Genomic DNA, 18,615 nt, shown 5'->3' with positions numbered 1-18,615 from the left:
ACAGTCCGGTCAGAGGGATGAGCTGGAGTGGCGTCTAGGACAGGAGCAAGGCGTGGAGCCCCAGAGCCAGGGTTGGGGCCAGGCCCAGAGCAGGGGAGCCACGGGACTCACTAGGTACCACAGGCCCCTGGCTTTAAGAGCAGAGGTCAGTGCCTCCTCCCTCCTCCATCTCCCTTTACACCTGTGGGACTGAGTTGACACTGGCTCCACACTATAATCCCCGTACACGGGCCTTCTGTCAACCTGAACTTGATTTTCTAATAATTTATGTTGATTCAAACACAAATCTGGTTTGGTTTCTTCTCTGTGGAGCGACAAGTCCTTTCTTTCCAATGGGGAAATGTTGTGAAATACAGCTCTGCAGAGCCTGTAGACGCCCCCAAAACCGTGTCATTTTTAATTGAATTAAAAGTTTCATACAGGCAAATATATGAATGGAAATAATCTAATCATGCTTTTACAAAATGCATTTTGAAAGTTGTCACATTATGGACACACCTAAAATGAAAATGTTGGTACAGAAAAAGGGTCATTATACTGAAAATATATTATTTGGGGGTTTGTTTTTGGAATATCTGCTGGCCTGAGAAGCAGTGCACCATGGTAAGAAAGACTTAACTTGCCCTACAGTGAAGCAGTTTATAGCATTTACAGATGCTGGTCAGTTCTGAGGAGTTTGACTTAACAGATTAAAACCTGAAAATGATTTTCAAAGTTTAACAAGTTTATCTCCAATACTTCTATGTATATACAGTTAAAGTCAATTATTCAGATATTGTTTGTCCCATAAGGAGCCTTCTCACATCTCTACCAAAATATACAAAGTGCCTCTGAGCACGATGAACTATAAATTTGGCTGATTTTGAATTTGGTTGGTTACGATCAGAAGGCCGCTCAGTCCAGCATGTCTAGTGACACTCCAGCCACGGCCATTTTTTTAATGCTGAACACGATTTCACTTCATTCACTCTAAATATCCACTCCCACAGCCACTGATCTTTATTTATTCATTTTATAATCTTTTGATTTAAAATTCTAAATCCACACCATGTTCCCCTGGACATTTTTTTTTTTAATGATTTCAAAGAAACGAGTAGAAAGTAGATTGCATACGTAGAACTTCAGAGTTACGAGGCGTTCCTTAAATTCTAGCGCATTTCCTGCACCAAGTGTTTCGATTGCATGTTGTGCTATAAAACATATATCTGCTGGTGGACAGTTTGTTATCCTCTAAAGCAGTGTAAGACAGCTACAGTATATCGACTTGTTAGGCGTATGTATGCACTCAGTGTATCACGGCTGAGTCTGCACTCTGTCGCGAAAGCCCTCTGGCAGCGCTTCATCACTACCGGCTGCACCGCCATGACTCGACTCAGCAGATTAAATGGATGTGAAAGTGCAATTTACACAGAAGTGTCACAATACACTTTAATCACACACAATCATGGAGGCAAGTAGTAACGTTACTGCAGCACAGATCTGTTAAACCCTTCAGTGACTCGACTCTTTAATAAACCGGCTGGACACTGTGATTCATAATCGCTGCCTCATGCTTGTGTTCATAGAAAACATTGCCCGCTGTTATGTAATGAGTTCTGGCAGCGGTGATGTGACACGTTACTGTAACAGTTACAGTTCTTGCACATCTGTGTGGATATCTCTTTGTGTCCCTGTGCTTTCTGCCGCAGTGTAATCTGTGAGGTGAAATGAATGAATGTGAAAGCGGCTCAAATATGGCAGGATTAGCTCTGCACTGTAGGCCTGTGTGATTTGCATTTGACATTGGGCTGACAGGGAGGTGATCCAGGGTCAGTACTCACTGAACAGCTCAACTTACTGTTGGAGGGTACAGTCAACGCCCGATCGGATGGAAGAAGGAAATCGCATTAAAAAAAACGCTGCAATTTCCAAATCGTCAAAGTCTGCACTGTTTAGGAGGACAGACAGGGAAGTCTTGTAAAGGAGTTGAAGAATCATTACATTCAAAGCCATAAACATAAGCATCCCATTTCCCTATGAGCATTTATTCACCTGTAGGAAAATCCTAAAGTGCATTTCTTGGAAATAATGCCTGTCACAAGGTTTAGTAGCGTTGATAGAAATCATGATCTCGAGGAAGCTTTGCTTTTGAGCGACATTGAGCTCTTTAGATGTGTTGTTGGTGTCGTGCAGCTCTAGTTGAGTACGTTCGCTGTTTAAATATACAGTATTTATTCAGTCATTTTGTTTATCACAGTTTATAATCAGTATTCTATTCATTAAAGTAAACTTTTGATAATTCAAGAAAAGGACGCTAATGAGTTAGACATAGTTTTGAGAAATACACTTATTTGCTTTCTTGCTGAGCGTTAGATGAGAAGATCGATACCACTCTGACACAGACAATATGAAGTTACAGCCAGCAGTCGGTTAGCTTAGCTTAGCATAAAGACTGGAAACAGGATGAAACTGCTAGCCTGGCTCTGTCTGAAGGCTCAATAAGTTATATCTTGTTTGTTTAATCCGTACAACAAATAGTAAAGTGAAAAGAGAGGAGTTGCAGTCTCAGAGGGGGTTTTGTGCCAAACTATTTCCTTTGTGTGACTTCCTGGAATCTCCACCTTTTGCCTGAGAACTTCATAGTGACGTCCAAACTCCAGGAAGTCATTTTTACTTTAGAGGTGCTGGTATTCAGATTTTTGTTACTTTTGGAGAGAGCCAGTTTCATGTATATGCTGCTTAGCTAAGCCAACTGCCTGCTAGTTGTAGCTTCATATTTAGTGGAGACACATGAGTGATATAGATCTTCTCTTTCTAAAAATGTCAAACGACTCCCTTGAGATTTTATATGCTTTCGTTTGAGGTTTTATCAAAAAGCTTTGAAGTTGCTAGATGAAGAAATATTAAGTCCAGATCAAAAAATATGCAGCATTAAATTATAATCACTTCCTGAGACGTTGTAGAAGAAGGTGTAATGGGATTCCTCTTGTGTGAAAGTCAGACCTCATTTGAGGCTTTTCAGTGCTGCTCAGTGAGTTTTAGATTCGCAGTGGAAATCGTAGAGCACAAATACAATCAAGCGTAATCATCTCATACACAAAACCGTGTGATTTTGTTCGACTATCAAATACAGCTTTACCGAGAGACAAACAGAACAATAGTGAGATATCAACATGTGATGTCATTTAAGCAAAGTGTTTTTAAAGTAACTGTGTGCTGTGCTGTTGTGGGTTCAGCTCCGGGACACGCCTGCTGCTGACATCCAATTTCGTCTGGATCACGAGCGAAGTCTGAGAGCAGCGACGGAGGAGCAAGAGGCTGTCGTTCCTCTTCCTCAGGTACAGTAATGCCGTCAGTCACACAATGTGTGAGCGTAAGAGCACCAGCATCACACTTCATTTGTTCCGCTATCGTTGCTGGAGTTTCAACATGATATTAATTATGTGTCACCACTGGAGAGGAAAGAAAGTTTTGCTTTAATATCCATAACTGAATTTTGTTTTAGACTTTGATGGATGTTGAGCTGTCTCCATTATGTCGCATGCAATTTACACTAAGCCCCTTTTTTGTACAACGTTATCCTTTTAATCAAAGATGAAAAGTTGAAAAAAATAAAAGAAATGGTACGTAGAAGTCTGGGTCTATGATTTAACATCTAAACGTTTTGGCATTTTAAGCACACAAAATCATAAAGCAATCATAGAAATGTCCTAGTTTTCTTAATATTCTGAAATTAAACAGAACGTCTTTGGGTTTTGTTTTTTTTACCGTTGGTTGGACAAAAAAGCAATTTGGATATATTTAGGCCTATATATATATATATATCTATATATATATACAAATTTCTGGCCATAAATTATCACAAGATATATTTATTATTTAACCAATAGACCTACTGAAGCATTGCATGAGTTTGCATATCCTCACTTACTCACTAACCATTATTATTTGAGTATGACGGTTTTGGAATGAACCCTTTTACTGTCAATGTGAAGCTCGTCTTTCCTCCGGTCCCTTCCACAGCAGGAAGACGAGCGACTGCGTCTGGAGGCCCAGCGTGCAGGTCTGGAGTTGCAGGGACTTCAGACCCATGAGGTGCCCTGGCCTCAGGAGAGAGCCCTGCTGCAACAGGAGGTTCGCCTCTTCAGACGCAACAACATCATCTTCTACATGAAGCTCAGGTGGATCCTCATGCACTGGAGGCTCGGCCGCAAGGACGACTCCGAAGAGGAGACGGCGAACCCGGAGGTGAGTCAGGGGTTTAATACGTCGGAGGCACATTGAGGTTTTTCAAATATCTCCCAGCACTCATACATTGCTCTACCTGTCTACCTGTATGATTTTGTGAAGTTGTTTTATACGTACAAATATTGTAACAAAACATTTATACATGAACCGTTCGAAGGAGACATCATGTTGAAACGTAAAGGCATTTCAATAAGGAGAAATCAGTTGTAAATGTACAGTATTTGTACATACTGAATGTATTTTTGTTTTATTTAACCTTTTTTTTGGAGAATAGTCCTAAGATTTAAAAATCCTTTTCCAAGGATTGATATTGATTGCCAGAGGGGGAATTCAGGTATTTCAGCAGCACAAGGACAGAAATAATTAGAAGTACATAAAAATAAAAATAAAAATAATAAAACGTTTCAAGAGCAATCAACCAGTGGTTGTGTGCTGAGTCGATCACTAGGAATGAGATGGCAACAAAGCGACTCTTCCTGAACCCCGTTCAGGTCAATACTTCCCACCAGGGAGCAGGTCGGCATGATTGATAGTCTGCTTAATTGGTCGCCCGGCTGATTGAGCGACTCCATTTGTTATTCAGCTTGTTGATTCATTGGTCGATGTTTCACTTTTTCATCTTATCTTCTTGTACTAACGGCTGATTTGTGACATTCACGTTTTGCTGGTTTTGTTTTGTTTTTCGGGAAAGATCACATGATACAAATTCATAGCTCTGCACTGCACCTCCCCAGAGACCACAGAGCTGTTTGGCTCTTTACCGGGAAGTCTTTTCTCCTGAATTTTCTGTTGACATCAGTGTATTCATGCAGCATCTTGTGAAACCTAATTTGAGTCTACAGATGGTGCAGCAGTGTGCAGCCCATGTGTACCTTGCGGGAAGTTTACCACCCGCCCTTGACTTGACATTGAATCCCAACAGAACATTTTCTCAAGTCAGGTTTATTTTTAAAGCCCTTAAAGGATTGCTTCACCCACAAAATCACCATTTGTATATCACCCCGTGTTACCTTGAATTCTCGAAGAAAACTTTTTTTTTTTCTTGCATGCTTCCATGTTGAACGAAGAATCGGAAAAACGTAAAAAAAAAAAAAAAACGCGTTTAACAACTTGTGCAGTATAATCCCATTCTAATTTATCCAGTGGTATGCTCACTACTTCCCAAACGTGTGCATCTTCACTTCTACTTAAAGCGCCTCTGCATAAACACTTGCATTGACGCGCAAGTCCGAAGTATTTTAAATGATAAGGTTGTTTGCGAAGATGCATGCGATTGGGAAGTACTGAGCATTCGACAAATGAGGAAAATTAGGCGTTTCTCTGCCTTCTGCCCCATTGCATGCTGGGATAAGCTCAGCGACTGTGAGCCTGAAACAGAATGTGTTGGTACAGAATAAATTAGTGCGTGATTTAAAACACAGGCTTTTCATGGCCGTATCATCTGTTCCAGTTTGAGAAGTTGGAGGGCATCCCAGAGCTGGGAGTGATAACGGAGCAGGCGGAGGGTGAGTCGGATCGAGACGACAGACCGTGTTTACCACAGTCTCCAGGGAACGTCCCCAACCCCGGGCCCATCATCCCTCTGCCGTCGCCTGATCGACACCTGCAGCATCAAAGACAGGTACTCACGTTTACAACTCCTCCGCTGGTTTTTGGGATTCATTTTATTAAGACAAAATTATGAAAATTTGCAATTTCAGTGACTCAACTTTCTGAACATAGCATTATTTAACAAGAGTCAAGTTTTCAGTTCATCAGCCATGTTGTGATCTAGAAGCTTTCAAACAGATTTACCTGGGCCTATGGTGAAAAATTAAATACAGCGGAGACAAGAGGGTCCATAGCGTTTTCAAAAACCTACACACAGCTTAAAATCAGCACATTATTTAGCTTTCGCTGCTCTGTCAAACTAATTTTGTTTCATCATGCTTTGGAAACAACATATTCTTTGTTTTATAAGTTTGTGTTGTATGAATTATAACTATACAGATGAATTCCTAAGCATGTGCATTAGTCCATGCCAGAGTCCTTACTTATTCACCTTTATTTTTCACAGTAGATTCATTTAATGTAGCCCGTCCATGCTACACACATAGAAATGTTAATTAATACAAAAATATTGAAGAAGAAAAACAAAATAAGTAAAATACAATAGAAACACTTCAGTAATTGTAGCAAGGGAGAATCCTATACTAAATAAAGATAGTATACAGTTACATATAGTATATATACTCGCATAAAAACATACATATAATGAACACTATAACTGTAAAGTTGTAGTACAAAGAAATAGTATGGTTTACATGTTGTACTACCTGGTCATTTGCAAGTGCTTTCATCATTTCAAGTGTTTGTAAAAACAAATGTTAATTTTTATCGTAGTAACTCTGTGTGTGTGTTGAGCTTTTACATTTCTCTCGTTCATTGTTTCAAATGCATGTTTGGCAGCCGCTTATTAGAGCAGTTTGGCATGGTATGCAGATGAGAAATTTGGCCGAGATAACTAGTTAGAGGCAGCAATTACTTTTGAGGACACAAAAACATGGACACTCATCAGTTAAATGCAAAGAAGACAAAAGGAGCTTCTGTTCTTCATACCGCCGAAGGTTTCACTCTGACGTAGCGTGTGTTGAGATCAGTATGTCCGCTGTAAGACTAAAGAATGTACATAAGTATTTGGGGGTGGATGTATTATTAAGAAGGCCTAAGTGCTCTACTTTGCTGTGTTTTGATTTTTTTTCCACATCATAAAAATGTTTTGTTCGGTGATCTGACGTTCTTGCTTTACTTTGTGAGATTTTTTTTTCTTCAGTTTCAATCAGCACGCCCGGTAGAATATATTAAGCTTCGTCCATGGGAGCAGAAATGCCGCCTTGCTTTAGTAATCATTTGCACACTACGGCAGAGCAGACGATCAGTCCTGCAGCCAGGGTGAGATAATAGTGCGTTAAGCCGTAGAGAGGTCGTTGAAAGTTTTCACTGAAGACTTGGACAGGCAGTTTGGCGGCTTGGTGAGGGAAAAAATCCTGATTCATTCCCTCTGGTGCTGCCGATGTATGATACTGTTAAACCTTACTGTGACATAATAGTTCTCAAATCAGCTTGAAATACCTGGAACAAAATTTAATTGGGCAGGGATTTTTATTTAGCCGGCCAGCACACTGGTAGGCACTGTCACCTCACTGCAAGAGGGACTGGGCCCTTTCTGTGTCGCAGCAAACACATGGAGGTGAGTTTTCTCCTTGTAGTCTGGCTCCCTCCCACATCAAAAGACGTGCATGTGAATTATTGAAAAGTACCCGTGTCACTGCATCTTGCCAAAGCTCCTGGGTGCTGACGGCTGCTGCAGAGGGGGAAAATCCCAGGAGGGGAAGATACAAAAATGGGATTATAGCATCTTCTGATGGCATTATTTATTTTTTTGTAGAAAAATATATATATTTATATATAATCATATAATGATTTGAAGAAGGAAAAGCGTTGGACACATTTGTCAGACCTCATGGATACACATAACTGTGCTTTGGTGAAAAACGCTGAATGTAAACCTAACTGTGATTATTTACAAGATGCATATTTAGATACACAAAAGGAAGGTTGTCATTTATGCTCTTATGGAAAGTTGCTCATGTGAGGCCCCCTTTTTTTCCTGGTTATACTGGACTGAAGTGCACTGGCCTTTTAGCACCTGAGCTGATATCGTGTTCACAGCCCAGGCTGGCAGAGCCGGCGGCGCTGTAGTGAAACCTCGAGGTGATGTTTTACTCACAGACTCCTTTGTGCTTCACTGCCTCCTGCCAAGACCTGAGGAGTCTCCACAGCAGGACCACCAGAGGCAAACAGCTCTCTGAGCAGGAAAAACATGCTCTTCACTGTCTCAAACCCTCTGCATCGAAAATGGACTAAAATAAATACTTGGTCTTCAAAGAGGTTTTTGTTTTCACAGCTTTAATTACTGCACTACTCAGAGGGATTTCACTTAATTTCAAGTTAGGATTTTTGAACGTAGGATTTTATATCTACACCCAACTGTGTGTACAGGTTTTAGTGTTTAATTGTCAAGGTAGGATGGGAAAGGACAGGGATAAAAGAAGAAGAGGAGCAGGAGACAGATGGGAAACCGGATGGAGAAGTTCAAGTGAAATTGATTTATAAAGCACTCACAAAGCAGGTTTGTCCCAAAGAGCTTTACAGACAAACAAAGGTCAGATACAAACAAGAGACAAGCCCATCGAGATAAGGACAGAACTTGCTGAACTTGCCATGTCCATGTGTGTGTCTGAGTGTGTTGGATTAACCTTTCCTAAATGATTGTTTTGTCTCGATCCGCTTCGTACAGTTTGGGGAGAACCGGCAAGTGCTGCAGGCCCTGCGGACGCTGCTGGAGGAGTTTCAAATGGAGCTGCAGGAGGAGGAGTCACGGCGATGCCAACTGCAGCAGTCCTACGCCAATGACAAAGCCGCCTGGGAGGTCAAGTGGGCAGAGATGAAGTGCCAGTTAGCCCAGGTACAGATGGCGTCTCAGCGCCCACCTTAAGGGGATAGAAAACTAGCGGTGCATTCAATAAGCAGCAAGGTGACAGTAAACATGTTGCCTTCTCCATGGATGAAATCCCACTCAGGGCAAAGCCGTGATAAGGAGAAAAAAACCAAATCTTTTTATTGTTTTTTTAACTTCCCCTAAAGGCCGATCCCTGTCATTTTGGGAGTACAGCAATGGAATTAAGTTGGGCCTTGATCCATATCCCAAGTGACAAACAAATGGACAAAATACAATTCATAATCACCCCTCAACAATTAAATTGAAACAGGAAGGACAGCTTCCAATAAGATGAGAATATGATGAATTGCCTGCTTGGCACTAATGAGTCTGTCACTGTGGAAACTGAAGCATTCATCCGGCACTTCTAAGTGAACTCAAAGCGGCTTAAAGCACTCTCTTATATTCCTAATGGAAGTTTGAATACTTTGTAGATTAGGATCAGAGTATATTGATTTAAACCAGATAAGAGAACATGGCTAGCTGATATCGCTTATTTCGTACGGAGTTCAGAGGTAATTAGGTCAATGTCAAAAATGTTTAAATTCACAGTTATAGTATAAGGCCTCCAACCTGTTTTTTCTCCAAATATTTTTTGTTGTGGCTATATTATCTGTGCAGATGTGTTTTTGTTTGTACTTTCCTCTTTATACAAATTCAAAAAATGCACTACAGGAGTGCACAACTGATTTTGTTTTGTTTTTTGTTTTTCTTGTGTTGCATTAAGGGAATACGGCTGCATTGTGTGTGCAACCCGGTCTTATACAATGACAAGAAATGATAAAAAAAAAAGATAGAATGAAAAGTCCAAAACCAGCACACTATAAACACAGGGGGCTGAGATGATGAAATACAGCAGTTTGAGAAACGCATCCATGAGTCTGAGGATTTATCAGATGCATAAACACCACAAAACAGGACTTTACAACTCTTGAAAGTTCTCACTTGACAATTGTTTTTTTGTCTTTGGTGGCGACTATTGCAAGGTAAACAGTTGAATAACCCTGCTCACATTACGAAGTACTCTGCCTGTTTGCAGAGAAATGAGCCAATCCCACATTTGGGGAAACCAACGTGGGAAATATTAAAATGCTACACCAACATTTAGTGGCTTTAGATGTGAAGACATAGACTATTTTTAATGTATGTAGTTGTTGTCAGGACCAACCTCATGTTATTGGCATTGGCCATCAAGACTAGACGACAATGGTGGAAAGTAACAAAGTAAATTTACTCAAGTACTGTACTTAAAGGAAGAGTTCACCCAAAAACCATATGAAATGTATATAGTGCTCGCCTCACTAGGTTCTCTATGAAATCGAATGGCCTTAAGGAGAGCGGAGCACCCGGAAAATATCAAAATTCTTGGAAATAAGTCATTCAGTATGAAAAAATCATTCAAAAATGACTAATCAACGAAAGAAATCTAAATCCAAAGACAACTAAGAGAATGTGTTTGAATTTCATGGTAGACAAAAAGATCAATACTAAGTTTTGAGTGGAAGAACTGAAGGAAAGGTACAACAGTGTGGCCCAGAGGGATTTACTCATGATGTTTTGCGGTGCAGTCGGAGCCTCATTGTCTGCTGTGTCTGACTCCATCTCGAGATTTTCTTTCCCTTTGGGCGGAGCACGATCAGGACAGGTGGCCAACAATGTGGAAAAAGCAACGCTTGTAATCAATTTAAAGGACATTGAACATGTTGTTTCTTGACCACATGTATTGGAAGATAAAATCTGAGACCGACAGTGGCAGAGTAGTGTCTTCTCCCAGCTATGTCTGATAAAAAAATGAACTGCAACTTGAGGAACGAATTAAGCAATTGATTTAAAGGGGAGAGGATTATCTTTTTAACTCTCATGCTATTAATCTCATCATCTTTTACACGGCTCGTATCCTTCCACAGAGCAGCGGTCACCGAGGGCATACGAGAACTAATTTACTTACTTAGTTTCCTCTGATAACACCTTGTTGAGTTCTTCTCTTGCTCCACTGTGCTTCGTCCTGATTAAGACTTCTGAAATATGCCCCTAAACCCCTGGTTTGTAGTCAGGATTATTACGCAGCCCAGTAGAGCAGAGCAGAATTGGAAATTACCCTCACCTGCGTCTTTAGATGTGGATTCATTTTTGAGGTATTAATATCAGGCTGGCTCATGTTTCATTCTCTAGTCTCAAGCCTTCTGAATGTCCGGCTATATTTATAATGTCTAGCATCTTGGCTCTTAGCATTCAGTCAGCAGCTCTTACTGCACATTCTCCTCTCATGTATGTAACCAGACAGTTCTCAAACCCAGTGTAAACGTAGACAAGACAAACATTTGAATGGGAGTTATGTAAGCTGAGGTTTCAAGGCAGCCTTGACTTGCTCTTCACATAGGTCCAGTGCTGCAGACTCTGGTTTGTACCACTATGTTGAGGGATCAAAGCCCGTCTGAAGATTACAAAGCTCTGTTGTAGCTTCCCTCAGTCGCTCTGCAAGCTTTGAAGATTTCTGCCGTTCGTCTGAATCCTCGGTTCATGTCCTTCCACCAGGGAGTGGTTTGAAATATAAATTCGGGAGGGCAGCCATCACTCACGTTTGTACTGTGTGTCTCTGTCGGCTACAAAACAACTACTAGTAATTTTACCTTTTCCTAATCTCATTGTGTTGCTTTGTGAATAGGAGGGATTTACGTTCAGTGGTTTATATGCACTGTATTAGCGGGTGTTCACACTGAAAACAGCCCTGCATTAAAACAATGCAGGGGTCCTCGTAGGTAGGGATGTGTTGCTTCAGGTAACAGAATGTCCAATTTCAGTAACAGATCCGTTTGCACATAGAGTGTTGCAGAAATTAGTCCTAAAACCCAGAGATGAATCAGCGTTTTTGCATTTCCTGTTCGCTCCTCTTGAAGTTAATGGGTTTTTTTTGGCTGGGCTTTTGGTTTGATGCTTGAAATAAGGTCTGTGGTGAACACAACCATAGGAGAGTTTAACGTTTTGTTCTACGACATAAAATACGTCAGTAAATATCCCTTAAATTCATTTTTAAGCTTTTTTGTGTCTTAAAAAGGAGGTTGTTAACAAGTGGGTAAATGAGACGACAGCGGCTGTCGGGGACTTTAAACGTCATCACGCCAAACATAGTAATTCCTCTACCCACTATGGTCCATCTTCAGAGCGGAGTTGTACTCACGATTACTGAATAATTGATGCCCTGTGTTGATTTATTTTTTCTTTGTATACTGTGCAGCATAATAATTGTCTTAATAATGACTAATCAACCCAACATCCCTGTGTCTTTGCTCTTTGACCAGCTGGAGGAGGAGGCACAGGGCAAGGTGCGAGGCGAAGCTCAGGGAGGTGAAGGGGAACCGGCCGAAGAACCCAAGTGGCCCTTGAAGCTGGAGCGCGAGGAGCACCGGCGTCTGCTGGCCGACAGCCACAGCACCTCCCTGGACCTCCGCTGGAAGCTGCAGCACGGAGAGAAGATGTGGAGCCGCGAGAGGGGAGAACTGCTGGAGCGCTTCGACCGGGAAAGGCAGGAGTGGGACGGCGGCATGAGGGAGCTCCAACGCAAGATGGAGAGGGTGAGAGACAGGATGAGGTGGAAAGAGAAAAGAAGAGTTATAGTAGAAGAATGACGGGGTGAAAAATTTTTGAGCCTTCAAACAAGAGGAGAGGTTCATCCAAAGAACATATTTCTTGCTTACCTCCAGTCAAGGGTAGATTTAATAAATACTCAGGATTACTGAATAATTGATGCTCTCTATTAATTTAGTTAGAAGAACTGCAGCGTCTCACCTCGCTTGTGTGTCATGTAAAGGGCAGGAAACAGGAACATGAGCTGGTTAATATGATGCGAGTGTGAGAATATTAACATATAAAGCAGTGGCTGGAATAATTACTCTGAAAACAGATAGTAAAACTGCTGATACTGATTGAATATAGAGACACAGAGCAGGAAGTAGATGCATTATTCAGCGATGCGTATTCTGACTATAAAGCACAGGTCACCAACTGAACTGCTCAGACTGGCAGGGTGAAAGTCAACGAGTGATGTAGTTGTTCTTCTTAAACCTCGAGCATGAAGCAAGGCACTAAAGCCCGAATGTTGCAGGAGGATTACTCAGTAGCTCACAGTTTCTTATGTTAAAGGAAAGCAAGGTGTTCATATGTGAAGAAAGCCTGCCACTGCATAAATTAAGAATAATGTAAATGTGAAGGACCTTACAAGGGTAATACATCCCCTCGACCAGGAATATTTATGGAGTTATTGTTCTATATTTGTACTGGCGCACCAATAAATAACAATAAATGTCAGTGCAGAAATGCCAAAGATTAAGATGAAGGGATCCATATCAAAATGTTTGTTTATGTTGTGCGTTTAAGTAAAAGAGGATTATTGATTGATATATTGTTATCCGAGTTGTGCTTAACTCTTAAATATCAATATTAGTATTTGCCTAGTAAATCCAGTATCAGTCAGGCTGTAATGTTTTACAGTTTAGCAACAGTAACGCCCCCAGTTTAGCTAAAAACAGACAGGAGTACCATCACGGGAGCAACACATCTATGGACCGGGGAAGCAGAAAAATGTAATTTAGACAACTGATAGAGAGGTTCACCCAAAAAAAAGTTTCAGTTTAAGTGTACGCTATATTAAAATATTTTCACCTCTTTACCTTCCCATCGGACAGCCCTTTCCAACGGAGAACTGAGGCTATTGACTATTCCCTCTTTAAAGTCACCAGACTCCATTGAAAAAACCTGATATCTGTGTGTGTCATTCTTTGTGCAGATGCAGAGAGAGCTGAACACCCGGTGGGGTGAGGGCATCGACGTCATAGAAGGTGGCTCGGACCATAGAGGTGTGTTCTTTCCTCAGGACAGTCCCTGCAACGCCCCCCGGTCGCCGCGCTCCCCACGCTCCCCCTGTACGTCCACACCCGTCCCTGCTGCTCCTCCCATGCGCTCCCACTCTGACTCTGAAGTCATGCTGGAGGAGCAAGGGGCTGCGATGAGGCTGAAAGGCCCCACGGAGAACCTGTTCCTGGACGCGCTGTCTCTGGACCCCCTCAGCGGCCTGGAGGTCCCTTCACCCTCAAGACTGGATAGTGAGAAGAGGTTCCCCTGCATGAAGGAGGTAACATACACCAGTCAAGTCACGTCAAGTCACCTTTACTGATGTAGTGCTTTAACACATAAAATCAATTTGCACCAAAGTGGCAGAGATATGAAGTGCAGCACGGACATTTGGGAAGTTATGTATTGTTCTTAAGCCATAATATAAATGACAAAATGGCCATTTTTCTCTATTTTGTGATTAAAGATGAAATGGTTAATTAATTGGTCCAGAACAGGCAAGACTATTTCATTAGCAGCAGCCAGATTTCAAACCACTCAATGAAATGATAGTGGTGCTAAAATGGTGCCAGAACGCTTTCAAAATTTGTTTTAGTTGTGTTTTAGTCATTGTTTGTTTTTTTCCCCCTGACGTTAGTGCCTATACATCGTCCTACACTGAAGACTTTTCCACATGATTTAACTGTTGTATCTGTTTTGCTTCAGGCCCTGAATGAGATTTCGGAGAGAGAAGTAGATCTTGCGAGCCCAGATGACGAGATGGGCGGTGGGAGTCTGCTCAGGTAACCTCATGAAAAAGCTTCAAGTCAAACTGAGTTCAAAGAGTGTTTTAATGGGTAAACTATTCCGTAAAATTTATTCTGCTGCATTTTAATAGATGTCAACGGTAAATACGTCACCAAGAACTGGTCTGACTGATTATTCAGCCTCCTGCAGAATTTCTGTTGCTCATACATACACATCAATCCCTGGAGAGATTGGATATTGATTCTATTAACTGTTACTTGAAGTAACAGGGAGTTTGCCTGAGAAGGTTTATGTTATGGCGAGGAATAAATCCAGCTCACAGTCCTGTTAAATAATTTTGACATTTTTAAAACATTTAAAAGCATTAAGTTGCTTTTCAAAATAAACGCATATTTAGGATTGACTGTCAGTAGTGGGAATTCTAAAGGATATGAGATCATGATTGGGTTGTGATGTTTGGTTTCAGTGTTAGTGAACTGTGTCTGAACTGTGTCCTGTCCAGAGCCAAGTCTGTGTGCTCCATGAGCGACTTCCAGCGGTTAATGGACAGCTCGCCGTTCCTCCCCGACAAGACTCGCCACGGTGATCTGGACCAAGACGACGTCACCCCGCCTCTGTCCCCGGACGACCTCAAGTACATTGAGGAGTTCAACAATAAGGGCTGGGACTTTCCAGCATCCACCTCTGGCCGGGATCCTGCCCTGGAAGTGTGGACAGACAAACCCCCCGAGGCCCGGGGAGGGGAGCTCCTTCTTGAACCATTCCAGCCTGCCTCCTGGTTCCTCACCACCAGCGCCACCCTGACCACCAGCACCCTGAGCAGCCCCGAGCACTGCCACAAGTCCCCGCTGAGGGGCAACGGAGCGGGGGCAGCAGGGGTGGGAGTGGACCACTATGGGGTCCACATGCTCCACAGCCCCACCAGACCTGGGGCAACTGAGCGCCCTACTGCGCAAGACCCAGACTTCCTGTACGCCAAAGGGACCAAAGCCAGGGGCGGAGGAGAGGCTGGGGTGAGAGCCAGCGGGTCAGATGAGGTGTTCAGCAGTGGGAGGTGGGCATGTGGGCTCCTGGACGGTGGGGCGTTGAGGACTTCTCCTAGCCAGTCTCCTATCTGCCCCACTGTGGGCTTCACCTCCTCTCTGGAGCTTCAGCTCTCCAGGAACATGAGTGACGACATGAAGGAGGTGGCCATCTCTGTGAGGAACGCCATCCGTTCACCGCCAGGGCCCGTCGTTAGGGACACCGCCTGCCAGACCAACGGATTGACCACGCGAGGCACTCAGACCACTCAGACCATCAGTGTGGGTCTACAAACGGACCTGTTGAGGAACCTGACCAGCAGCCCCCACCGCTGCCTCACCCCGAAAGGTGGCGGGACGCCTATTTCTTCCCCGTCGCGCAGCCTGAGAAAGGTTCAGTACTCTCCTGTCGTACAGAGTAAGTTTGAGCGACCCTGTTGCTCGCCAAAGTACGGCTCGCCCAAGCTTCAGCGCAAACTGTCCACGTCCAACAAGGTTGAGGTACCCAACACCAACCGCGCTCCCACCCCCACCACACCGCAGAAGGCCAACAACGAGTCGGCGTGGGCCCGCTCCACCACCACTCGCGACAGCCCCGTCCATACCACCATCAACGACGGCCTCTCCAGCCTCTTCAACATCATCGACCACAACCCCGTGGCCTACGACTCCATGCAGAAGTTCAACAAGTCCCCCAGTCGCTCTCACCCCACCCCTCCCTCCACCACCGATCCCAGCCCTGCCCACGGGGCTCTCGCCACGGACCCCAGGAACGAGTGCTTGCGGATCGTTCGCGGGCGCTCGCCAAGCCCCGTGCAGCTTATAGTGGAGACGCAGGGGGACAAAAACCCAGAGGTGGTGAGCATAAGGCAGGACCTGTCGGCCCCGCCGGGCTACACGTTGGCTGAAAACACAGCCCGCATCCTTAACAAGAAGTTGCAGGAGCAGAGCTTTAGAGAGGAGCGGCGGCTGCAGGCTGGAGGACAAAGCAGCCACAGCAGAGACAGCAGCAGGCAGGCCGACTCAGACAGAGGACAGTCTGGAAGTATGGAGGTAAATATGCAGACGCACTGGATTCAGCGCTTCATTCATTTGATCTGGGGCCCGTGTTTTATGACGCAAAAATGTTTATGACTTTGCCTTGGATTTTCCTTGTAATGGTTGAAGACAAACTTTAAGGCATCTGTGGTTAATCAGAGAAAAAGCTTAACAACTACGCTGTAATATCACTAAAATGTTGCTTTTTTCTCAGATGGAAAGCACTGACTGATGCAATGGTAATGTCAAAATATCTGACCCTCTTCAAAAATACTGAACTTTTCTTCATGGCTGTACGCTCTTCACGGTTTCTTCTTCTTCTGTACTTTCTTCTTGTAGTTTGTCTTATTTCTGTGCTTTAACGTTCACTGAGGCCCGACCGAAACCTGATTTATGTGTCGGATAACTGGGGAAGTGAAATGAATGATCTCACAGTAATGATCTGAGTGAGATGACAGTTACAGAGTTACATCATTTATCATTATTTGCAATTCTCAGATTAAATGTTCAACCGGCATTTTATGGGGCTCCAGTTTTTGAAGCAATTTGATTTCTCCTATACCAAAATAAACCAAGAACAGGTGCGCTGACACGTCGGTCGGGCCCTCTTCACCACCCATTCAGCTGACCTGTGGGAAAAAAAATAAATGACAGACAGAAAACCATCTTTCTGGTCATGTTTAAATGATGAAATATAAAGAAAAATGCTTTCAGTCCACTGTATTTACCAGCACGCCACAAAAGACAGATTAAAACTTCAGAAAAGTAGGTCATGCTGTATTAAAGCTGTACATTAAAACAATATACCAAGAGACGCGCTGTATATTTGAAACCATAGCATGCAACACAACAGCAACACAATCCCACATCTGCTGATTAATATGTTCACTATCATGAACGATAGTTCATGATAAGCTGCTCAAGCTGCTCACTGATCTGCAGAACAGACAAGAGTAAAATTAGAGTCTGATATGTGATTTTATGGATGATAGTGGAGTGTGTGTTTTCTGCAGTCATTCACTAAGTGATGCCTTCTGTGCATGACGGATGGAAATAATGGATTGCGACGGTAGTTTAGCACTCAATATGTTGATATCATACTATAGACCTGGATACGGATGTATCGTGTGTGCCTCAAATGGATAAATATACACAGATAAGTGGGGGGAAAGGAAAATGTCGTCATCAAAAGTCCCTTTCAAACAATTCAAAATTCCCACCAATGAACCAAATGAACTATAACCAAAGCTATATGTTTCACAAAACGGTGTATTTGCTGGAAAAGTAGGTTTACAGTCTGTTTTTTGATAATCCAGTGAATAAATGATCACTTAACTCTTCATTAGTTTGGTTGTGTCTCAGAAAACAATGGAAAAAAAAAAAAGTACAATCACAATCTTGTAGAGGTCTTCAAAATTCCTTGTTTTGTGTAACCGAAAGATACTGAGTGATATAAAACAGAGACAAGCTAGCACATTGTCTGGAAATTCAAACTGTCCTCAGATGAAACAACCAGACTTGTTGCTTTTAGGTGAATTACAGCTGCAGCGATTATTTTAGTTTAATTGTTCAAAAAAAATACTTTCCCATCAAAATTTCCCAAAGTCATCATGTTGTTTGTTGTGTTCGACTAAATGTAAAAATATGCGGCGATACATTATAAAACAGAAATAAAACAGCACAATGTTACATTTGAAAAGCTAAAATCAGCAAATGTTTTTCATATTTGCTTAAATAAATGACAAATGATTATTTTCGATTCATTTTCTGATCGATTGATAAATCGACTAAACGTTTGAGCAACACAGTGGACGACAGATCTCTCTTGGTAGTAACTTTATCACCTTTATCGCGGTGTATATCGTCACATCATCCAACCCGTGTTTGGTTTATTTGTAGCCGTGTTTTTATTTATCTCCAACAATATCCGCCCGGCCTGTGTATCTACATCAAGGTCCCACGTGTGTTTTTTTCCAGGTCTAAAGTGAATGGGTGTGTGTTTAGCTCTCTGTGTGGTCTGCAAACTGAAATCAGCCACCTTATTTCTTCTGGTAAACCTCTCTGCCTTTGATATGCTAGACTTATCAGACTTCCTCTTTACCCAATTTTACCAATTAACATTTCCCGCTCTATCTCCCCCCCCTCTCTCTCCTCCCCTCTGGGCTTTATCTCTCCCTTCCCCTCCTCCTTGTC

The 18,615-nt window shown here is 42.6% G+C and overlaps 1 protein-coding gene across 5 annotated transcripts in view; it reads left to right on the top strand.

Moving 5' to 3' along the window:
• The window catches only part of mtcl1 (microtubule crosslinking factor 1), a 61,779-nt gene that overhangs the window by 36,934 nt on the left and 6,230 nt on the right, over window positions 1–18,615 (top strand). For 3 of the 5 annotated variants that reach the window (XM_031864922.1, XM_031864923.1, XM_031864924.1), the window contains exons 6-13: window positions 3,216–3,317; window positions 4,003–4,227; window positions 5,678–5,848; window positions 8,567–8,734; window positions 12,067–12,339; window positions 13,551–13,895; window positions 14,321–14,397; window positions 14,865–16,437. In XM_031864922.1, coding sequence (XP_031720782.1) covers window positions 3,216–3,317; window positions 4,003–4,227; window positions 5,678–5,848; window positions 8,567–8,734; window positions 12,067–12,339; window positions 13,551–13,895; window positions 14,321–14,397; window positions 14,865–16,437 — 2,934 coding nt within the window. Of the gene's footprint in view, window positions 1–3,215; window positions 3,318–4,002; window positions 4,228–5,677; window positions 5,849–8,566; window positions 8,735–12,066; window positions 12,340–13,550; window positions 13,896–14,320; window positions 14,398–14,864; window positions 16,438–16,636; window positions 18,609–18,615 lie in introns of those variants that run through there. The other 2 variants (XR_004213370.1, XM_031864925.1) reach the window with 2 other exon arrangements.

Source organism: Anarrhichthys ocellatus, unplaced genomic scaffold, assembly GCF_004355925.1.
Source record: "Anarrhichthys ocellatus isolate YVR2014 unplaced genomic scaffold, GSC_Weel_1.0 scaffold32, whole genome shotgun sequence".
NCBI classification, from domain to species: Eukaryota; Metazoa; Chordata; class Actinopteri; order Perciformes; family Anarhichadidae; genus Anarrhichthys; species Anarrhichthys ocellatus.
The sequence above is the reverse complement of the archived record's forward strand: the minus strand, read 5'-3'. Positions and strand labels throughout refer to the sequence as shown.